This window comes from Branchiostoma lanceolatum, chromosome 1, assembly GCF_035083965.1.
Source record: "Branchiostoma lanceolatum isolate klBraLanc5 chromosome 1, klBraLanc5.hap2, whole genome shotgun sequence".
Taxonomy (NCBI): Eukaryota; Metazoa; Chordata; class Leptocardii; order Amphioxiformes; family Branchiostomatidae; genus Branchiostoma; species Branchiostoma lanceolatum.
In genome coordinates this window covers 21,706,952-21,730,914 of record NC_089722.1, presented here as the reverse complement: position 1 = coordinate 21,730,914, position 23,963 = coordinate 21,706,952, and the positions used below count along the sequence as shown (strand labels likewise).

At 39.5% G+C, this 23,963-nt stretch overlaps 2 protein-coding genes across 4 annotated transcripts; one reads left to right on the top strand and one right to left on the bottom strand.

Moving 5' to 3' along the window:
- Positions 1 to 873: 873 nt before the first annotated feature.
- Positions 874 to 10,776, bottom strand: LOC136441403 (ras-related protein Rab-35-like). Of its 2 annotated transcripts, none has more exons than XM_066437694.1 (6): positions 10,571 to 10,776; positions 9,813 to 9,863; positions 6,781 to 6,904; positions 5,738 to 5,862; positions 4,508 to 4,632; positions 874 to 4,102 (listed from the first exon to the last, which is right to left on the bottom strand). In XM_066437694.1, the coding sequence occupies exons 1-6, from the start codon at positions 10,620 to 10,622 to the stop codon at positions 3,956 to 3,958; spliced, it is 624 nt and encodes a 207-aa protein (XP_066293791.1). In that variant the 5' UTR covers positions 10,623 to 10,776; the 3' UTR covers positions 874 to 3,955. The 2 variants fall into 2 exon arrangements, with proteins under 2 accessions (XP_066293791.1, XP_066293783.1); XM_066437686.1 differs by lacking the exon at positions 6,781 to 6,904 and adding an exon at positions 6,582 to 6,705.
- A 49-nt stretch (positions 10,777 to 10,825) lies between these two features.
- LOC136441394 (sn-1-specific diacylglycerol lipase ABHD11-like) lies at positions 10,826 to 20,824 on the top strand. 2 transcript variants are annotated; one of them, XR_010756880.1, is made up of 7 exons: positions 10,826 to 11,002; positions 15,746 to 15,884; positions 16,029 to 16,202; positions 16,546 to 16,716; positions 17,725 to 17,912; positions 18,502 to 19,539; positions 19,641 to 20,824. XR_010756880.1 is itself a non-coding variant. In XM_066437670.1 (6 exons), the coding sequence occupies exons 1-6, from the start codon at positions 10,857 to 10,859 to the stop codon at positions 18,635 to 18,637; spliced, it is 954 nt and encodes a 317-aa protein (XP_066293767.1). In that variant the 5' UTR covers positions 10,826 to 10,856; the 3' UTR covers positions 18,638 to 20,824. The 2 variants fall into 2 exon arrangements, 1 of the variants encoding a protein (XP_066293767.1); XM_066437670.1 differs by having other exon boundaries at positions 18,502 to 20,824.
- The last annotated feature ends 3,139 nt before the right edge of the window (positions 20,825 to 23,963 follow it).

Sequence of the window (23,963 nt, the reverse complement as noted above, 5' to 3'; positions counted from 1 at the left end):
TTATTTCAAAACTTACATTTTAGAAAGGGAAAACAACACTAATGCTGCAGAATACATTGTACCAGTTTTCTATGCCCAACAACAATGCATTTTCTTTCTCATTTGAGTTTTCCTCAAGCATTAGCACACTTGACTTGTGTATCCTAGGAAGAATTCTAGCCTGAGATCGTTTTGTACCTTAATCTTTCTTTTACTCCAGATCTGTAAGTCAAATGTTTTAAGATCTGAAATCCAGAGGAATTGAATGTTTGAGTAAAGCCCCTGTCACACTGTGACTCACACATTCAGGATCTTCCCATTACTTTGGCCCCAACCACTCTCCAACCAAGGTCAGCTTTGGGTTGGGGATGGCTTTACTATGATCCACCCTATTCTAGCTCCAGTACCCTCCTCTGATCGCATTCAGGTAGAATATGACTTTCCCGACATTGATTGGCTGACAGGTGGCTTTTAATAAAGACGAGTAGGCAACTTCCAACCACAGATGACCTTGGTCTCGAGGCCCTGGTTGGATACGTGTATGTGTGACTGGTGCTTTCAGGCACATTGTTACTGTGAGGTTTACATTAACTTAATGTGTAGTGTTGGTATTGTTAGCCCCTGGTGGGCTAATTCTGCAAGAGAATCATTCTGAGATGTTTGTGAAGAACAGAGTTGTCTCTATTTATTGCCTATTTAATTGTACTTTGTACATCTCATTTTTCAATTAAATAATGCCCATCTGAGAATTCTTCAAGCCAATAGGGCGATGACTTGTATTTCATCATCACAACGCACTTAAAAGGTATTTACACAGACCTAAGATGGAATTTCTTAGAACACTGAGCAATAATGTTTGTGAAGAACATAACAAAACATGAGGCATTGTTCCGGTAAGTCATTGCTGGACAAGATTTAATACAAGCCGCTGCTGAGGTAACACAAAACTCAAAAGAAGCATTTTTCCAGACATTTCCAATATCAAGCACTGACACAAGTATACATAATTAGTTCATACGTTCATAATTAGTTCAAAGTGATAGTGTTCAGGCTTTCATTCTCAACTTTTTTTTTCAAAAAAATATCCTATCTAGTAAAATCGCTGTCCGTATTCCACATTTTCATCAGCTCTCCAAATAAAAATGGTAAAACGTAATAATTTCACAGGACGTAATGTCTATCATGCTTTGATTAATTAGAATACAAACATGCAGAGAACACGAAAATATCAAGATTCTTACAATTTGTACAACTGTTGGTCAACCTACGCTAGGACTATACTACCATTCATTGTTCAATAAGTTGAATATCATACTGGTACATGAAGTTCTGATTAATCAAAAATATCTGCTAATATTAGATATCCATACCTAAAGGTATAACAGAAGTGAATGTACAAATTTTATGCTACTCTGTCAAGGCAACCATCAGTTCTACAACACAGTCTATCCTGACCACCCCTAATGTAGAGAGTGGCACAGTCCCCACAGACAGCAATTTACATGTACACTTCAAGCGTTGGATGGGATCACAAAGTACATAAAGGTAGGTTGGAGCAAAGTTATGGTAAAAGGAGTTAACCTTGTTTTCTTTGTGGCAAGCTGAACCCGATCTTACAGACAGCTAGAATGTCATGATAGCAAGTTCAGAAATGGCTGAAGATTTCATTCCTATTCAGGACCACTGTACTGACTGCAGCCTGTTAAGCATGTGTACTTTTTTTGCTTCTCAATTTCTTAAAGCTTTTAAGTGGTGAATACAACAGGCAATTAAGATAGTGGTATGGCCCAGACTTTTATGACATTTAAAGACAATATCCCTTGCATGAAATCCTGGTAGTTGACTGCCAACAAATAATAGTCTGTAATGTTTCATTTGATATTGTGTCAGAAATTTCAGGAAACAAATAATTCCACTGGTTTTGCCAGAGCACAAGACTGTATATTGCCCTTCATCCTTGTGGCTGTTATATACCATGATCTTCCACAGCTGTTAATGAAATCATGCACTCAAAATACGTTCTAATTTTGTTGATGAGTGCACCTCTAATAACCCGGAGGCTAAATCCATTTCCATAGACAAGATAAATCACTGAATGCCTCTTCATGGACAAAAATGTCCCTCATACCACAGTAAAACCTTCTACTTTCAAGCAGGGAATAGTCACAATCTAAAAAATGCAACAACTGCTGTATGATGTAACATGGAAGACAACCTCTGCTCTGGCACGTTTCTCAGTCAAAAGACCACTCATTTCAAAATCATGAAATTTAAATTGCAGTTTAAATTGCACCCATTTGCCAGAATCTGTATTTTATCCAACAACTTTCAGCATTCTAGTAGGCTCTTGGATTTTTTTTACAATGATCCCAAAACTCATACACTGAAGAACATCACATTGCTTCAGCTTCACAATTTTTTTGCATGACCCTCGTGATGATATGTAGAACATTGCCTGAATCTGTCAAAAATCTGTTGACGATTTAAGTCGCCATGTTTGCTACTTAATTCCTCATAAAACAAACTTCTCTTTCCTGTGTAATAATTGGGGTTACCAAATGCCTTTAAATTTAAGAATACCTGAGTCCAAGAGGCCAAGAGAGACAGCAATTGACCGATCAAAATATCAGTCATGTTATGTACTGAGCAATCGCCTTCAAATATGCTATGGGATAGAGCACACAAAATTGTTAGCAACAAACACAAGTGCCATTCTGATTATAATGTTGACATTTGTTGGTATGAGAAGTGAACTTAAAAACATTCTTGCAAATCACTCCATGGTATCTACAAGAAACACCCATTTCCTTCAGTTGGTCAAGAAGAACGTCTAGGACTTGCTGATTCATATCATTGCCTCTAAAACTAAAAGTGTTGCTTATGACATGTCAATATGAAATATTTTGGAAATGAAGTACTCTTGTCACTAGGGGTGGGTACCGGTACAAACAATTCAGGTCCGGTCCAGGTCCAGGTCCAGAGGGTCAGGTCCAGGTCCGGACCTGTACCTGTAACTGATTATAGTAGTGTCGCAGTACATCATATTTTGGAGAGCGAGACACACGCAAAAGTCTCCAAACGTCATGTCTGGAACGATATAATTTCTTAGGTTTGCACTTTGTCTCAAAATTATAATCATACTCTTCTCGCCGTCTGTTTACTATTCCTTTAAGTGTTTCTAGGTATGATTCACAGCTAACGTCTTCGAAAACGAAGTTAAATCTGCTGTTTTGTATTTTCTTAGACCAGTTATGTGGCCGCCTGGTACTATGAATTTTCTAATCGGTCCATAGGCCGGTCCACTGATTTTTTACGGACCGGTTTTTTTGGACCGGTCCATTAAGAAATACCGGTTTTGTACCAGTACACGGTACCGGTACCCACCCCTACTTGTCACACTTTGGAAGATATGTGGTTCCAGGGTTGTAGACGTGCACATTTACATGGCAAAGAATCTGTATCATGACCCCCTAGGGGCTTAGCAGTCAATAATGTATACTATTATTTCATGGGAGTCACAGTAGTTGACATTGTATGTCCAAAACGACAGTTGTAATTACATTCTGTACACCTGTTTTGTGCCTGGATTATATTAGATCTACCATTTTTGGCGACGTCTCAGGGACGGAGCCTATATTCCAAATGGTTTTGTGGAGCACAGAAATTTGTACAATGACTGTAGAAGACTGCTGCCACACAGATGGGAAAGAACAGCATCGGCAGTTAGTGAACTGGCACAGGGATTTTTTTATACATTTCCCTCATTTTCATACAGAAATGTGTTTTGATTTGTTTCCAAATTGTTACAGACATACATGTAATGATTGCTGGTGCATTACTAGGTTCAGGGCAACTGCTTCCGACCACATCAATTGTAAGTTTAGAAATATTACCATTCATTCCTCACTGCATAAATAAAAAGGACTAAAAGTTTTTTACTTCACAAAATTGAACTTGGGGAGGGGGAGGGGGGCGTTCACATCTTGCAGCCGACGGCACCACATCTTCTTCTCTTGTGCCCCTTGTGTTTGTCCAGTTTTATCGTCTCATTCGTCTGTGCTGCTAGTTTGGCTTGGGTCTCCTTCTTCTGGTGAAGAACTTGCCTCGTGACCTCGTTAAACATCTGAGGAAAAAACAAAAACATGTGAAACAAGACCATTCTGTATTGTCACATACATACTTGTAAAGTTACTTATGGGATTATACAACCCAAGCAATACATGAGTATATCCATCCCATCCCATACCTATTCTTAAAAGAGCATTCAGACATTCTCAAAACTGTCGAAGACAAGAATTTATGACAATGGTTATCACTCCCTTCAATGGAAACAAGATATACTCTAAAGGACCATTCTTGGGAAGGTGTTAAAAATGTTGGCACATGTTTAACCCTATGTCAACTTCCTATATCTGTTATTCTGCTTTTTTCCCTATTATTTCCTTGTGCAAAAATTCCTATTTTTCAAAATCCACCACATTTTTACCCCCCCCCCCTTCATCCATGGTTAAGTTGTCCTCAGTCTTACCTCTTCCACATTGATGTTTTCCTTGGCACTGGTTTCGAACAGTTTGATGCCCATCTGATCGGCAAACCTTTGAGCGTCGCCCGTCTCCACCACTTTCCTCTCAGGACAGTCGTTCTTGTTTCCCACTGAAACCAAGAAAATCACCATTCAACAACGGACGACTGACCACCAATACTGTCATCATACTTAAGTTAAATAAACTGTAACAAAAGCAAACATTTCTTCTACGTTTAGGCCATGTTGATTTGATTATATGGATGAGATCCTCTGGAGACCCCAAAACTCTGAGGACCTGATGCAAGCGTGCAAAGAAAAAAAAATTGGCAAAAAGAATTTGCCATCATTATGAAATCTTTGTGGTCAGGAAGGATGAGCAAAACAAAACACAGAGTATGGTATACAGAAATATATGTTCTTCATTTTTGTTCTTTCAAAACTTCTTCTTTGACTTTGGAATTAACTTGTTAATAGTATCTGTTTCCCGAATTTTTTTGCCATTTACAGCACATATTTTCTCATTTTGCAGCTGCTTTTTACGATTTACAGTACGGCTTTTTTTAACGGACAAAAGTTGATGCGCGTGCGGATGTCATCCACATAATCAAATCAACATGGCCTTATATCAACATACAGGAACTTGGTGTCAAAGTTTATAAAGATGTTTACAAGTCTGGCATGCTGCCCTGTACATGTCAACAAATTCCTGTGTAGGCATTTAGCCTATTAGATAGCCATCATTGATCCAGCCTGCAGTTTTCCAGATGGACTTGTAAATGTTCTGGAACTGTGCCAGAAGGTTTGGTTGGTACAAATGTATAACACATTAGTACATAGTTAGATTGTTAAAACTGTGTGACAGTACTGCTTGGATAGAATCTTTTGGAGCTAAGTCTTGACAACATTACAAATGTTGTTGCTGGTAGCTAGCTTTCAAGGAAATCAAACTTTTACCAAAACATTTACTCACTAGTTCCTTTGGCCAATGCCAGTTAACAATAAAAGGAGACATAGCTCTGGTAGTTGCCACCAAACCTTAGTGCCAGCTTACAGTTTTTGTAGCAAAATTTACATGCATATAATCTGCAGTTTGCAAGACAGCTCCTGCTTCTTCTTGCAAAGCAGCAAAGGTTATAAAAACATAATGTCTGCATTTAAAGGGATGATATGAACACTTTAAAATACTCTATGTGTACTACTATGTACAAAAGAATGTAACATTGTAACATGTACCTAGTATCCTGTTGACCACGTCACAATTCTGGTCTATTTCATGTAACCATCTCTTGACGTTGACGAAGGAGTCTGCACTGGTGACATCATACACAACTATAACCCCGTGGGTTCCTCTGTAATACCTGGACAAGAAATATCGCAGCTTAATACAGATATTTTCAATGGCATTGTTATTTTGTATGTAGTTCGCAGACTTTCAGTCAACTATTTTTGTCAGAAAACAATGTGTTAAGAAATTTCAAAACAAAGAGATGAGCTTTTTCAGCTCTTGTGCACAACTTAATTCTGGAGATGCACTAGAAATGATAAAAAAATGTTTTAAATCTTGAAGAACATTTCCATCCTTTAAAATTTGCTAAAAAGTTGAACTCTTCAAATACCATGCAAGATCATCATACTGTGTTCAAACAAAAATGCATGTAGCCAGTTGATGTTATTGCGACACAGACTAACATAGTATGATAACAAAATACATGTTACAACAAATATCATTAAAAAATGTAAATACGAAATACTGTTAGGAAATAACATATGCTGCATGCTGTTGTTGAAAAAAAGGGCAGCTTCCTGGCGAGGTCTCATGCTGTGATCCAACCAAGAAACATGCAGATTATAGTCTTTGTGCGGAAATGAAAGAGTAAATGCATAAACTAGTACAGGCACACGATGCACACACATATACAGTATCAGTGACTCTAGTCTAACTACAACTAAAGACAAACACCACAAAATGTTTGCGTAATGGTTGAAATGGCTGAATGGATGAACAGACGACACCAGACGTTACGCTCTCTCCTGCAGTGGAGGAACAAGCACTGGGAATCAAGGTAAGAACTCTCACGTGGATGTGATGGTACGAAACCGCTCCTGGCCAGCGGTGTCCCAGATTTGCAGTTTCACCTTCTCTCCATTCATTTCCGTCGTCCTGATCTTGAAATCCACGCCAATTGTCGTTATGTAGGTACCTGGCATAGCGTGGAGAGACAAAGAGAGGAAATGTTTGGGAGTTCTCACGAGGAAAAAATTACGCGGAAACTTACGTGGACGTGATGGTGCGGAATCGCTCCTGTCCGGCCGTGTCCCATATCTGCAGCTTGACCTTTGTGCCCTCTACTTCTATCGTTCTGATCTTGAAGTCTACGCCAATGGTGGTGATATACGTACCTACAACCGGCAAACACACGAGTCAGAAGAGTACACTCACTGGCTCTTTTACTTAGTTTGCTTCTCAAAGAGATATATATGATTTCTATCACTTACAAAAAATCTATGCTACTTTAGTACAAATGTATTTACTTCTATTGTGGTTTCATTTCCTGGTAGGAGGGCAATGGAGGGTTTTTTCAGTGTTCTAAATTCATGGTTGAAATAATTCTATAGTACTGTACAGTAGTAATATGTTGGGAACATGTATTCCTGGTGTCAGGAATTTGCAGTAAGAGGACGATGCAAAAACTGTGAAAATAAAACCACTGCAACAGTTTGAAGATTTACAACTATCAAGAAAAACATTTATTCACTTTCAGTTGATACAATTGTTCATCAATCATCTTGCAACAAGTCAACCTGGTTCTGTCTATGCAAAGCTGCCAATTATGAAATATCAAGCCACAGGCCCCCTGACTTTCTACATCAACATCTACATAGACTTTGACCTGTTTCTGTAAATGCAGAAATGTTCATGGTGGTTTATGTTCTTGCGGTGAACTCTTAACCGCAAACTAAAAACCACCGCAAAAAGCCAGTCCATTGAGTGACTGTAGCACTACTATTGTTTCAAAAGCAAACTCAAAACTACCACGAACACTCAATTTTCTCCCCACCGTGAAATTAAATCCCCATGAACATTTCTGCATTTACAGTACCCCACAAGAGGGATACACTTTTCCATAAATGGGCAGTAACTGGCAACAGTCGTGGCACACCAATGTAACAACCTGTTATAAATCAGAAACTCCCTTTGACCCATATTTGTTGGCATAGGTTAGCATTCTGTAAAACAACCCCAAGCAGGGAGAATGCATCATTATTGTCATGACAGGATTAAGCATGCTAAAATATGGCATTGACTTCTGGAAAATTCATTGCCTTTGCAGTTGCTGGTCAGGAAGATAAATTCAATTCAATTCTTTATTCCAATACCAACCTTGCAGACATACAAACATTAGCCTGGGTGGCATTGATATTTACAATAAAACATAGACTTATGTCTTTCACAAATACTAGTAACTGAAACACAACAAGGAAGATATGTCTATCAAAATATAACTTATAGTACATAACTTCCTTTATCTTCACACTCACTGACAATTTGAGGTCTTCAAATCAAAGGAAACCATCTGTATAATCACTATCACAGCCAACAGTAATCAGGAATAACAGGCCCTTCTAACTGTTGATGTATCAACCCAACACATTGATTTTCCTGCCCTAGCTACAAGGAACCATTATTAAAACACCAGCGTTGGACCACGACCAGCCACAAATGAATTTTTCCCGGAGCAGTAAATGGGCCAACCTTAATGTTTCATGATTGGGAAAACATTGGGTGATTAAACAATAAATTTTACAGTAGACATATCATCCTGACCCAATAAATTTTCCCCAAAACAGATGTGACTGTAAACTGTTCATGGTACGCAAATTTCCAATAAGCAGGTAAGCATTTTGTCACAGCTTGCTGACTGTACTACAATGCACAGATAGCTCATAAGTAACACTGAATACACTGGAAAAATACGGTAAAATTGCCATAACAACATGTGACTATTTATCACATAATCTTTAATTTCATTTCCTCTTATGTAACAGTTCTCAGAAATCTCATTCATTTCAGACATGAATGTGTAGCAAATATTAATGTACATAATTTTTCCATCGCCTTTAAATTTCATTTTAGAGATTCATCTGACACGTTTACAAACATTGTTGCTGTATGTTGTAAGCAAATAATAGCTAGTGCTGTCCCCTTGTAACCAAAATGATTGATTTCTTGGTTTTCCAAAAGGGACCAAATTATGTTAATGTACGATTGGTATCGCACCCTCCAGGGGCCATCCTGACAACCATGGGCTGACCCCAGGAATATGACATCTTTCTATCAAGCGTGAAATGACATGTAATAACTGATATGGTCCTCCAGAGGCCTTTATTTACAATTTATCAGCCCTTTACTGCATGCTAAAGGGTACCATATGAAAGTAATGAATGGCCCTGGCCACAACATGACCAGAAATTGGAAAATATTCTAGATTCTTTCAAATCCAATAGTCCAAGTTCTCTTGATGCAGACAACATTATGCACATGTAATACTATCCTGTTGACATAATACTCTCAGAGGGAGATGGGGTTTTTAATGTGTCTGGGGCAATTTCCTACAACTAAATTTAAAACTAAAGGGGCTGTAATGTTTCTTTTTTAATTGCGTGTGTAGAAATGAAACTCACCCAAAATATGCATGTAGCAATGATGGTAAAGACACCACGTTTTCAAAATATATCTTTTCTTTTTCAACAACCAGGCACCTGTCTATTAGACAATAGCTAGACAAAGAAACTACTGTAAATTTTGAAATATTGGCAGCGCTTCCATTTGTGCAGTTTCGTGGTGTGTCTCTACCACAAAATTATGACACACTGCAAATTTGTGTTTTGGAGCTACATGTAGTACAATACTGTTTCGTCTGTGCACGTAAAACCTACTTTCAATTCCAACCACAAATTCAAATCCCCAAGAAAATAAATGAATTAACAGTAAATTCACACCAAAGTAACATGCATTTACAGTATGTTCATTGTCCTAACAATGGCTGACATGCTAACAGCAGTAAAGGTCATCTGAAAGTACAGTTGGGAACAGCAGGATCCCAAACCGGGGAATTTCCTCGGTTAACCAAGCGTGAAAGCCAAACGATCCCTTAGAGGGGGTGCCATAATTGGCTTGCAATTGATTGGATTTGAGTGTGAATCAATTGCAACAACATGTGTGCAAGTGACCTTCCATATATGGAAAAACACACCAAAACATGTCCTCTGTACACAAACATATCCCTCACCGAAAAATCGCGCTTACCTGAAAATGTGTTGTCTGCAAACCTTAACAGCAAGCTGCTCTTGCCAACACCTGAAAAGACAAAAGAACTTAAGATTAAGATAGAAAATACCTTAATTCATTCATATCTAACAATAACACACCCATACACACCAAACAGGTGTTGTTATGTTGTTGTCCCAGAGACATATCCGATTTCCAGGTGTCAAATGAAGGGGACAGACTTGTCAATCCCAAAATAATTATACAGCCTAGTCATAGTCCATATTTAGACAGGCCGGATAGACACTTCCTACAACTTTTGAGAGGCCTGGAAACCGTACCAAGACAACGCCCATCCTTTTACTTTTTAGTGATGGTCAAGTTTAACGATCGAAAGGGTGTTTACTAACAAACGTCAGTCTGTATTGACTATACACTTAGGAGAAATAAATACGGTAAAAAATAGTGCCCAAAAATGTGCAGATTATGCATGAGAAATAAGAAAATGAGTCAGTTTTGACGTACTGTCCCTCGACGACTTCCGGGTCTAACTAGCCAGCAAGTTTTGTAAGTGAACAGATTTTGTCATCAATGATTTACGATAATCATCATGACAAAATAAACATGGTGCATAGATAGCTTTGCCGAGTGTAGAAGAAATACATGTAAAAGTACGGAGCCTCTGATCTGCAAAAATATAAAAACGCCTCAACGTGATTCCTGCTATGTTTGCGGTCCTAAATCATGGGGGTCCTAACAGTCGCGTCCTCTCTCCGATCTTTTTGTCTCCAACTTACCGCTATCTCCAATGATCAGTAGCTTGAAAAGGTGATCATACTCTCTGGCCATCTCTTGTCGTTCCTAAAGGCCGAAACTCCCGCCAATATTTCGCCTCTAACCGCTAGAAATTGATGAAATCTTAAGACTACTCGATCAAGATTTACACTTCGACGGAAATCGGGACGGCAGCGGGTGTGTAGAGTTCTTACTGCGCGTGCGTAATAAGGCGCATGCGTAGTGGTGCGTCGACAGACCGGAAGTGAGCATACCGGATGCTAGGTCAAAGGTTGGGAGGAAAAGGTCATGTTTGCAAGCAGAGGTCACACAACGAGTTGGCAGGGAAAAATGGAAGTGTCCTACAGACAGGCAGCTCTTTTCCTCAGGCACGCTGTTCTAGCCAGCAGAACGGTACCTCAAACAAGATGTCTCTGCAATACCAGGAGTGTAAGGTACGTGGAAAATGTATTTCAAGTTCGTAATTTCGTGGTCTTGTCCTCGAAAACGTGCCTTGAATTTATGAAAAGGGTAAAAAGTAGGTCAAATCGTCTAGCTCGACACTCAAAGTCAAACCAGTCACCTCTGGAGAAAGTAAAAGTGTTCACGTCCGGCGACGAAACAAACACTTTTATTTGTTGTCATGTTTTTACTGGTGCATCTACTTATATCCTCATACGGAAAGTATCGTGTGGAATTCAGTCTAAGTATGGTAATTTGTTCCTTTTGTGTAACATACTGGGCATGTGGACAGTGTTGTCAATATAGAGTGCGGATCCAATCAAATTGACACGTTTTGTACATGTGTCAGCTGCTCAAAGCGGTTCTAATGGACCATAAGGGGGTGGAGCCCATGGGGCGGGGCGGGATTTCGTTACTTGTCAAGTTGACATAACCTTAATAAGTTCAATCCAAATTTACTATTAAAAGCAAGTTTTCTTTATAAAGGATCCAAGTCCTTGAAGAGAGAAAGTGATTCATCAGTATTTGAATTTATATTTTTTTAAATTTTTGGTCCTTACTGCTCCTGTTAGTCACAGTAGATGTAGTGTATTCTTTTCAATATCAATTTTATTTCATTTATGATGACCTAGTTTCAAAATTCTTCCCACTTTGTGTCATTTGGGGCCTCAGGGTATCTAAGATGATGGTGACGATGGTCCTTCAATCTAATATTGAATTGAACAACTATGGCAAAAGTTTTTTTGTTTATTTTAAGCTAACATCAACTCAAAACAACAAAATAGGTGTGACTTATGTACCATTACCTAGTTTTCTTTCTTGCTGGTCACGCATAGGTGTGGAGAGAAATAAGGCAAAAATGCTGACAATCATTTGACCTACTTAAGGTTCAATCAAGGTGACCTAGTGCTCCTTTGTATGAAATATTGAAACTTACTTTTACTATTACATTGGTGGTAACTTATACCTCTAGCACTATTGCATAACTTGTACCTCTAGCAGTTTTGTCAAAGGTCCCTTGCCAGGAACTGTCTTCAATTTTTATTTTTTATACAAGTTTGGCAAGGAACAGAAGAAAATTGTCAGTGTTAGGCACGCACGCAGGCCAATGTTTTGGTTGCCTTTCAAACATCTATTATTTATAGCAAAGGACAACAGGTCCAGAGTTGAGGCCTAATAGAATTTTAATGGGGTAGATTTGTGAAAATCTGACAGATTAAGTTATTAGCTCACCCTATCACATTGAAAGGCCATACCCAGTTATTTCATTGTTTGGTGGCTCCAGCTAACCATTGAAACATTATAGATGGACAAGGAGAGGATATTTTTATTAATTGAGATTTAAGCAAAAGATAGATTATCCCTTAAATGCATCATTTACCAATCCAGTATTCCTTCTTTTTCTTACCGTATTTTAATTTTAGGCTGCTTGGGCTGCAGAGAGAACTAAAGCTTTCAGTCTACGTCTAAGCTCTTGTATCGGTTCGAGTATTAGTTTATTAGTGCATGGATTAATGAGATTCGAGCATGCAAGCCATTGTGTGAGTTTTTTTGTTGTTTGATCACCAATAGACCATCAGTCATGCCTGCAAATGAAGTTTTGATGCCAGGGGTCAAATGATTACACAACAGGTCATGGCCGCATAGGGCAAGATACTTGACAGGCATGTTGAGCAATACCAATCGCCTGTGCTACTTAATAACATACTAACTTGTTTTTACTGACCATTGGTTTTTTTGTTACACTGAGTGATAACATGGTATGAAAGGATTGCTCCGTTTGGGGGCTAGAGAGTTGAGGGGGTACGATAGATTATTTTATTTTCATGGGAATTTAATTTCACATTAGGCAGGGAAAAGACGTTTTAGCAGTGTCTTTAAGTTTGCGGTTAAAACAATTCTTTAGTACAGTAGTACACGTGTTATACATATAATGCATATTCACACTGTGTCATGAAGTTGTGAAAATAAACAATCGTAACATTTCCAAATTTACAGTACATAGGTCCTGGCCTGTGTAAAAATTGACTCGGACAGATTTCTTTGGACAGTTAAGGAATTTTTTGTCCTGATTTTGGTTGTTATCAGAGTTTCTTGCACAGCAACACGTACAGATACCAGTATAGTATGCATACCCAGTTAGATACACTGCTGCACTAGGCAGCTCGCACACAAACTCAAGGTATCCCCCATTATAGTATCATGTGGCAAGCAGGCTAGTCCAATAAGATTGTTTGTTACTGGTGACCTCTCATGATTTTTTTGTTATAGGTAGGTACCTAGTCTAGTACCATTACTTAAAATTGCAAACATTGACTTCATTTTTTTTTCCAATCTTGCCTTGTTAAGATAATGTGATTTGGTTGAAACTGTGCAGAAATGGCATCAGCAGAAGATTGCCCAATCCCTTTGAGACTTGTGACCCAGTTTGGTAAGTGGGTTATGGATTGCTACCCGTATTGATGATTGGCAGTGATAGAGCCATTATATTAGAGGGGAATATGTTTGGTACAGAAGGAAATTATTAGTTCTTCATCCCAACTTGTCTTTTGGTCTTTTTTCAAGTTCTTCAGATAACAGCATTGAAGCTGTGGAACTAACTTTCCAAATTATAATAATGCTCTGACTAATGTCAGGTCATCTCTGTGATGTATGTCACACCAATTGTCTACCAGTGTACAGGCAGGGCTCAAATTCAAAATTCATATTTGGGAATATAGGTACGCTGGTACACCTAACCTAAAATTTTGACACACAGAAAGATATTTTGGTGCACAACGTAGAATAGATTAGAATGTCAGCAAAACGTAATTACAATACAAACCCTGCTGGTTCTCTTTACAACTTCAACTACATGTATAGCTAACTTCAAAATTTTCAAGAATTAGTCAAACGAAATACAACAAAGGTTGCATTGCTTTTTCTGATACTTGAATCTAGCTCTAATTTTGGGTGCACAAAAGTACACACGCGTCCAGTATTTCGAGCTCTGACAGGGTTTGTTCCAAAGCATCATTATTTATATATGATAATTGCACTGCACCCTGATGGAGGAATCCAGGAGGATCCCTGCCCCAAGGCATACCAACATGTTGTTTCTAATACAATACAATCCAACAGCAGACAGTCCCCTTTAAATCATAACAATACCAACTAGATTGTGAACATTTATCGGGGGTAGTAATAAACAAATGCTTCATCATCTCCTGCCTTTTTTGTTTTAAAGTGCTCTCAAATTTTTTTGATAAAGCACCAATTCATTTGCTTCGGAATTCAATCAATGTTCAGGTAGGGCACAAAGTACTGGTACTGTTGGCTGAGGCAGGGTTTTTTCTAGGAAAAGATTATCAGAGGGAGTGGAGCAGTCAAACGGAAGGATCACACTGTGTGGTGGAGTTTTAAAGAATTTAAAGTTAAATTGAGGAATTCTATTCAAACTTCATGAGGGGCAGCATCGATGGTGTATCTATTTATGCTTGTCAGAGAATCTGCTCCCCAGGGTAAGGGGTTGCATCAACTTGCATGCTCAGGTCATGGGGGCGCAGTGCCCAACTGAGGTTTATCCTTCGAACTGATATGATATGATCTTCCTGTCTTTCTATTCTGTCATTGCATCACAATGCAACAAAAAGCTATGCAGCACTATGCCATCAACCAACTAACCAACAAACAAACACTGTCAAAACATGACGTCTTTCGTTTTCTGATATTTTCTGTTCCTCCACATCATTTCAAATGTGGGTAGATAGAAGAATGTCACCCATCTTTAACCCTCTTTAGACAGGTAGCTTGGGTGAGCAACAACAGGTTCTAATTTGAACTCTTGACTTCAGGTTGAGAAGGACAGTTGCTAACCACTGAACCAAGTGTACCTCTTAGTTTTAAGCCTGAGCATACTGGTATATAAGAGTAGAATATTGTAAGACTTTGAATGTTCAAGGTGCTTTTATTGCTGTGGTTTTAGCAGTAAATTTCAAACTTTCTCCGTTTCTACCATGAAATTATGAAAAAAAACGTACGGGTACTACATTTGTACAGAATTGTTGATGATGATTTGGTTTATTTCATATCATTAAAAAGTATCACAGTTTCGCAGTGCACGCGACGTGTGCACTGAATTGAACTGGGACTACATTATACATTATTAGCTTCATAAAATTATTTACAATTGCCTTAACTTATATACGAGGTTTTCAGAACATTAAAATAGGTTTTAACCAAAAACTTAAATACACCACGAAAGTCTTGTTCCTCCTACTGGGAAATTAAGTCCCCACGAAAAAAACTGAATTTATAGCATTTCTTCCCTGGTAAACAATGTCATGATTGAACAGCCATAACGGAAGAGGAATTGAAGCCCTCTATCTTCTATTCAGGTCAAAAGTTCATCATTACTTTAAAAGGTCACAACTTTGCCCTCACCTAGTCAGTCAGTCTAAAAGACTGGGACCTGTGAACTATGCATAGGTAGAAAGTCAGTTAGAATTCAGATTCAAGTTCAGGTACAATACTGGTCAAGTTTAAAAGTAGTTCAGTGTTCAAGAGTCAAATTTGGATGCTTGGCTGTACAGGCGGTGTGTCCTTGGTGTGTGCGTGCATGTTCACTGCCCCGGCTTTCCCAGTCTCTGTGCACAGCCGCTGCACCCTTTCTCACCACTATGCGCAGTGCAGCATGTTCACTCACCTAAGCTAAGAGATTGAATATCACCACTAACTTTCTTTAATTTGTCTTGCAGCACTGTAAAGCTAGAATGTGACACGTTTGGGAAAAGAACAAACAACACATCCCCCCTGGTCATTCTACATGGACTCTTCGGCTCCAAGCAGAACTGGCATTCTATAAGCAGGAACCTGGCTAGGAAGATCGACAGACAGGTAAGAAATTTCCAGTGGACTCCCCTGCTTTTCCTTTGGATTCTTCCAAGATGACAGCATTGATAATTGTGATAAGTCAGGAATCAAGGTGGTACCATTGTTGAAAAGGGGTGCATGGTTGACTCCTGTTTCTGTTTACCACAGATTATCGCCATAGACATCCGTAACCATGGAGAGAGCGAGCACAGCGATGTCATGGACTACCCGTCCATGGCGGCGGACGTGGCTGCCACCATGAAGGAGGAGGGGGTGGAACGGGGCATCCTGGTTGGCCACAGCATGGGCGGGAAGGTCGCCATGACCTTAGCACTTCAGGAGGTAGGTACAGTACATTGCGCTGAACAGAGTACGTATAGAGGTTAGTTTAAAAGTGTTTTCTATCTTTCTTTGTCCCAACCCAGTTTCCTTCAATCAGTTTTCTCTTCCCAATTTCTATTTTCTTTATCCTTGTCTAGTTTCTATATCATTTCATGAATGTTCAGTTTCTGTTTGACAATACATCAACTTGTCTGTGTTGAAATTCTAGTTGCCTCTGTCTGTATTTGCCTTTCTCCTTGTCTCTTCTTTATCTAGCCTGGGGGCTATCCTGGTTTGTTTATGTCTGCTCCTATAGCAATTGTTGAGGTGGACATAATCTGAACCGCTGTACTAACTTCCCCAGGCACCACTGGTGGAGAAGTTGATCGTAGTCGACACCACGCCGACCACGTCCGCCGGGAAGATTGTCTTCCCCAAGATCATTGAAGGAATGAAGAACATCAAGTTTCACACGGAGTGGACCCTGTCCAAAACACGCTCTGAGGCCGACAAGACACTCCTGCAGACCATTCCTGTGAGTACACATGTACATAGTTTGTGTCTTATCCATGGCAGTGTGTTTCAATGGATAGTTTGTGTTTTAGTGTAGCCATTGAAGTATGTCTCGATGGATAAGTCCAAGAGAAGGGTCAGCTGGAACTGATACATGTACCACTAATCTCCAAGCAGATGTAAGGATCCGGCTCTATGTTTTATACTTTTTTTTGCAGCAGTTAGCATAAGGATTCAAATGGTTAAAAAGTTGTTGCAACACAGGTGTAAATACTAAGAATGAGACGGATACTTATGTTTGCTTGGAGATTAGATACCACAACCAGAGAATCTAAGTGTGCAGGGTTAAATTTGGTAATTTCAATGTCAAATAATTGAATTGGAGAGCTATGTATATGCTCCTTACCACATTTCTTTGGCATGTTATTTGGCATCTACTGTCAATAAAAGGTCCATGATACTGAGGAAATATGGGCTGTGTGTGTGTGTGCACATGTGTGTATACTACACTGTGCATCCATGATACAATACAATCCCTTCACACTGTACTGAAGGACCTAGGCATTTGCTACACTGTGTAGCTATGATACTATGGTAATATATATGGGCTGTGTGTGTGTGTATGGCTATGATGATACTGTATGGTACAATCCCCTCCCTCCACACTGTACCACAGGACCTGGGCATGTGCTACCCTGTGTAACTATGATACTATGGGAATATGGGCTGTGTGTGTGTGTATGGCTATGATGATACTGTATGGTACAATCCCCTCCCTCCACACTGTACTGCAGGACCTGGGCATGTGCTACACTGTGTAACTATGATACTATGGGAATATGGGCTGTGTGTGTGTGTATGGCTATGATGATACTGTATGGTACAATCCCCTCCCTCCACACTGTACTGCAGGACCTGGGCATGTGCTACACTGTGTAACTATGATACTATGGGAATATGGGCTGTGTGTGTGTGTATGGCTATGATGATACTGTATGGTACAATCCCCTCCCTCCACACCGTACCACAGGACCTCGGTGTGCGCCAGTTCATCCTGACCAACCTGGTGGAGGACGACAACGGATGGTTCAGCTGGCGTGTCAACATCGCCGCCATCGAAAAGAACCTGGAACAAATCTGGAGCTTCCCTCAGTTCAAACATGTCAGTTACCATGGCGACACCCTCTTCCTGGGCGGCGGCAAGTCCCCCTATATAAGGTACATTATTTTGTTTCTTAACGTAACTAGGAGGAGGATCAGAAAACTGTTCAGCAGCATACAGGTCTGGTAAGGCACAAATTTAAAGATAACCCTATTGATGGTGGCAGCTTCACAGTTGAGCTCCTGGCTCTAATTACAGCAGTTGCTAACTAGTAGAACCCCTTCAAATCCTGGGAAGGGCATCTTGGTTGGTGCTGCACCCATCTTTCGGAAGGAATGTAAAATGGGGGTCTTGTGTCCAAGAAGGTCGCTCAAGGCTAGCAACCCCTCCCTGTAGAAATATATGGAACCCTACAACAGAAACAGCAATGAAACTAGGCAGCACAAAGTAGCAGTACAGGGTGAACAACAGCAAGTTATGTTATTATTGCCCAGTTTTTGCCCATTTTTAAACACACCAGCTTTAACATTTTGTCCAAAATGACAACATTCTTATGCCAAAAGCAGCAAAAGCATTCCCTGCTCAGTCCAATTAATTGACGCCACTGAAGACTCAAGAATTTATCAAGGGAATGCATATAACAATGCTATAATAGATGGCATTGCATACAGCATGTTGTAATGTCTCCATGATTTGTTTCACCAGCGAGTCTCACTACCCTGAAATCAAGAGGCTGTTCCCCAAGGCCCTGGTGACACACATCCCCGACTCCGGCCACTGGGTGCACACGGAGAAACCCAAGGAATTCATGGAGGCGGTCACCGACTTTATCCGCAAGTGACGCGCCACAAAACTTGTACAGTCTGTCTCCTCTCCACTTTATATAGGTGCACGTTTTCACCGTTGCATCTACATGTTTCCGAAAGTTCTACAGTTTCAGAAAGGAAATTTGTTCACTTACTACTAGTAGAATGATAGTTGACAGATTTTGTATAGATGTCATTCGGTATACTGTTATGTAGATAGGTAGGAGTACACGACATGTGTATGAAACTATTGCCACTTTGTCTCGAAAGCCAGTTCGTTTCAAACTCTAGCCTGATATCTTTTTAGTAGAGAAGAAAAGGAAAGCTTTAGTTCTCATGTCCTTGCATTAGAGAATACCTCGACCTAAGAACTGTTGAACTCGCTCTATGTGCCAGATGGATGTAGTCAGGTGTATTTCTCTGGGGGATTTGTTGTTAAAACATTTTGTAGTTTGAGAATATAGTGATAGTCATATCATGTTAAAGCCAGGCTGTTACAACAGTTATAATTGTCATCACCTTTCTTTTTCAAGCTGGCTAAAAGAGGCTGTTTGGCAAGAGACTTTTAAAAAGAAACATTTAGAGTTTCTGTATTTCCTCATATAGTCAAAACTGTAGCTATGGTCAAATTGATGTCTTTCCGGATGGGCCAGGAAGGACCAAAGTCGATTGAATAACTGTACCAGGATGTTCTGGAAAGAACAAAATTGGCTCCAGAAATTTGACAGATAATGGTGGAAGAAAGGAAGTTCAGGAACAGTCAAACAGAAAAAGAAGAGCAACAAGTTTACACACACCTTAGTTCTTCCTGGTCCCAAAAATCTAATTCTGTAACTTGATTGTCGATGAAGGTTAGACATCCAGGTAGTAAAATTGGAAGATAACAGTTACTCAAGCAACTGGATAGATTTGTAGTAGCATCAGTCACTGACAAAAGGTAGTAGCCTGGAATCCAGACCTATTATAGCTCCCGAGTCTCTCTCTATTTGCGGAGAGAGACTCGGGAGCTATAATAGGTCTGGATTCCAGGCTAAAAAGGTAGTGGATGCTACCTGAAACATCTGAACGTTTGCAAATCTATCCAGTTGTTTAACTGTTATCTTGTGCATCTGTGAAATGTGAATGATAGGTTTTTGGGGGCATGTGCAGTGTATGTAGTTCATTTCATCTATTAAACAGTTTAGAAGTAAGGTTTACCTATATACTAGATGACATGTTAACTTCTTAAGTAGGGTCCACACAGCATGAACTGTTAGGTAAAATTGTTATCTTGTTGATGATGTTCCGTCAAATGGTTTATTAAATTTTTCAGCAAAATGTTACCTTTAATGCTTTGTGTAACTAGTAGACATTTCACGAAGACTCTTGGTATTATCAATTTGACTTAAAGCAATTGCATGGATAGTACTACGGTAATCTTAGTGCTGTGATCAACAGATAAGTAATAACTATATGTTTGATCATCTTTTGGAGTGTTTGAAGCCACATTTTAAATGCTGTTGCCAATGTGATTGGAGACTAGCAATGCTCAAACTTACTGTAATATCCATCAGATACAAGCATATTCTAAGCCCTTATGTGTGGTTTAATTTGACATATGGTCAGGCTGAATTGATTATATGGATGACATCCACTTGTACATCAATTTTTGTGTGGATACAAAAAAGCTGTAAAAGGAGCAAATTTATGCTGTAATTTTTTTTAAATAGCGAAAAATGGATACTTATGCTATTATGCTTCTTTTGCTATAATCATAAAATGGATTGATGTTGTCATAAACTCCTTGTGCAAAATTTGTTTCAAGTCTGAGCAAAGTCTTCCAAGAAGATGTGAAAGAACAAAAAGAAAGAATTCCCTCTTTAGTATACTAATAGCATGTTCTTTAAGTTCAGACATTTAGAAAACCTTCCTGACCACTTAAATCTCCTAATGAAGGCAACTTGTTTTTGCCCCATTTTTTTTGCTGGTTCGCATTAATTTTGCAGTGCCCAGAGGATGTCATCCATGTAATTAAATCAGTATGGCCCAATCAAACTACTGCATAATGTCACAGACAGGGTATAGAGGACAGTAGAGTAAGAAAGCTTCTTTGAGTGTTTTTCTTGACAGGATAAAGATGATTCATTGCAAGTGTTGAGTTGTGGTTCATTCATTGATTACTGGTTTACAAACTCGGCAAAAAGCAGTTGTCTTGAGATACAATATAGAACTTTTGAAACAAACCCCACTTTTCTGAGTCTTGAATGTGTTTTAATAGAGACTGGCATGACATGAAACCTTTTATAAATTGATAGACAGAACAGGAAGAATTACTCAATTAGACAAGATTGTCACAAATTTCAGGGCAACCAAAGAAAGCAATAGTCATAAACAGTTGAGCTGATTGCACCAAAATTTCTACACTCCTCTGATATTCAATGTGGTCTTCCCTGATCTGCATTTCATTTTGTAGAAGGAAATTTTGTATTAAACAGACGGGTTTGCGGATTCGATGGGGTGGTCTACAGGGGTGGGCTAGTGGGGTGGGCTACCTCAGCATCTACCCTTTCTGGACCTCAAGGCTGTGCATGGGGGTTTAGCATTGAATGGAATTTCCTTGAGGAAAAGATGGGTCACTCTGTGGGAGGGCCGGAAAGAATGCTTTATTTTGCTGAAGGATCATATTGCTTTGGGGATGCTACAGTGGGGGGTGGAGGTGGGCAATGAGCATACTGCATACATTTACATTGTGCAGGAGTTTGTTATCCCCAGTTTTAGATTTTTAAACATGGAGGGCTATGTTCCCTGTTCCTTTATATACTGCTCAATCAGGCCAACAGGACAGTAGCATTGTGGCTACAAGAAAGAAATGAGCAACAAAAGCAACACTTATATACATTGTACAAACACACACACTTAACGATACAACATTCTAACCCACGCTCATGCACACTGACACACATAACCACAAATACATTGTACATTGTATGCAAGCATATGCATTCAGGTACATTCTAGTCTAAATGTGAGACATATGTTTTGAATTTTGTCAAACAAAGGCTCTCTCATTCCCTAGCTGTCCTATGCAACTTCCAGTTTATTTCCCCTTGTACCTCTTCCCTAAAATCCTAATTATATACTGAGTACTTGAAGTTTGTTTATGATAAATGGCTTTTCTACCAGTCTTGGTGCAACTACCCCCCCCCCCCCCCCACCTGCCATATGATCAGCTGTTACCTTCCCTCTAGCCCACCCCCAGCTTGACCCAGATCCTCTTCAAGGAAATTCCATAAGAGGCCAAACCCCCATGCACAGCCTTGAGGTCCAGAAAGGGTAGATGCTGAGGTAGCCCACCCCACTAGCCCACCCCTGTAGACCACCCCATCGAATCCGCAAACCCTTAAACAGACTGGCTAGTTGGTCAACCATCTTTCAACAACTTCAGGAGTAAGTAGGCAGAAGCTTGGAATAACTGTTATTGAGTTTAGTCAAAGTATCAAAATGGCTAAGGACTTCAGGGATTGACAGTGTTGATCGGTGTGGTGGTTAGTTTTTGTTTTTGTAGGACACCATACACATATAGAAGAAAGCTCACCAGTTTACATGTTCTGACTAACTAGGCAAATAAATTTTATCAAACAAGAGCAAACAGAAAGTTTGTCGCAGAAGGTACATGTACTCTACTAACAGGTAACACCCTTTACTAATTACCTTCGCCGAGAAGGTTATGCAGAGGGTAGCGTTTGTATGTAATACTATGTTTGTTTGGATGTTTGTAACGACCAGCATAACTCGAGAGGGCTTGGATGGATTGTCTTGATATTTGGTAGGTGGGTATAGGTGACTTGATGAGACTAGGAAATGATTAGATTTTGGGTCCCCTAGCTGCTTGTTACGGTACTGCAGTGGAACTTCCTGTTTCGATATCTCGTGTTCTGGACAAGCTACTGATTTTTGAGTGGTAGATAGCTCTTTGGGACAGAGTAAGTGGTATAGGTTTTGGCCCCCTAGCGGCTTTTTTGGAACTGCAGGAGCAGGTTTTGGTTCAGACTTTGAAAAGGAATAACTCAAGAGGGGCTTGATGGATGGTTATGATTTTTGGTAAGTAGATAGGTTGAGTGATGATGTACATGATTAGATACTTATTATGCAAATCAGTGTCTAATTTGCATAATTAATGAGGAAAGTTTATACATCCGCCAAATTCCACGATAGGACTCTCAAACATGTGACATATGTAAGGTCTCGGACCAGAGTTTTTCCCCAGTTTCGTGGCCAATCTGACCCCCTCAGGCCCATGGGCTGTCATTTCCCTATGAAACATAGACCGATAATTTTCATTACTTTGGTGGAAAGTGTTGAGGTCATGCTTCGTAATACACTTATTTGGTAGTTTCTGCTGTTAATTTTTTTTAGGTAAATAAGACCGAAAAAAGTAAATTTTTGGTAAAAATGTGTTATTTTTAGGCATTTTTCACACACGGCTGTAGGACAAAAATGAGTTTTCCTAGGGTAGCGGATTACATGCTGGAAAAGCGTAGTAATTGTTGTTTCTGAAAAACGAAAAAAATAAAAAAGTCGTGATAACTTTTCCGCAATCACCGATGACCCCAAAACAGCCATTACGGACATATGATAGAACGCACGATTTGGGTCATCAGGCGAAAATTCATCATATACATTTAGAATGACGTTTAAGACTTTTCAAAACACCCGTTGGCAAAGCAAGGGTCGATTTTTAAGTGTTGGGGTGGCGCTCATGTCACATCAGTCGAAGTGCCCCCTATATTTGTGTACACATCAGGTTTTGTCTGTATAATGAGTAATCTTAGGATATAACGGAAGGGGCCCTAACATAAAACGTTCCCTAACATAAGACGGATTTTGTATTGATCCTATCATGCATAAGTGCGTCGTGTTTGTTGCCACTGACTATACTTGAAAACATTTCCTTTTCCTCAAGTCAAGACATTGAATGTAGAAAGATGGGACACGTTTCAAGCGCAAACTACCTCCGACCTACCTGTCTTATTACGTGTATCATGTTTCCGGTATTCGTTATGCAGTTTTTCGTCTTCTAAATGTCTATAACGTTAAACCGGGTATTGTCATTTTCCTTGATACGTCCATGAATAGGTAATGTGGCAGATAACTTCTTGTAGTTGATAGGGCCACGCTGACTTTATTTCTTTCATTTCCGTAGACCATTCGTTTGTCGGACATCAGGTAGGTTAACCGATTGTCTTGTTTTCGAGGGCGTGTAACAAACTAACTTCTATACCTGTTCTTTCAGGAGGGTCTTTAGCGTGTGACACTTTTTAGAGCAGATGATGGTCACTTTATATTAGGGATAATACGCATTTTGATTGTCTGATAAGGTTT

Coding starts and splice junctions, on each gene's coding strand:
- LOC136441403 (XM_066437694.1), bottom strand. CDS start 10,622: ATGGCCAGAGAGTATGATCACCTTTTCAAGCTACTGATCATTGGAGAT. Junction 6,905..9,812: donor TGCAGACAACACATTTTCAG/GTAAGCGCGATT, acceptor TGCCGGTTGTAG/GTACGTATATCACCACCATT. Junction 5,863..6,780: donor TTCCGCACCATCACGTCCAC/GTAAGTTTCCGC, acceptor TTTCTTGTCCAG/GTATTACAGAGGAACCCACG.
- LOC136441394 (XM_066437670.1), top strand. CDS start 10,857: ATGTTTGCAAGCAGAGGTCACACAACGAGTTGGCAGGGAAAAATGGAA. Junction 11,003..15,745: donor TGCAATACCAGGAGTGTAAG/GTACGTGGAAAA, acceptor TTTGTCTTGCAG/CACTGTAAAGCTAGAATGTG. Junction 17,913..18,501: donor GGCAAGTCCCCCTATATAAG/GTACATTATTTT, acceptor TTGTTTCACCAG/CGAGTCTCACTACCCTGAAA.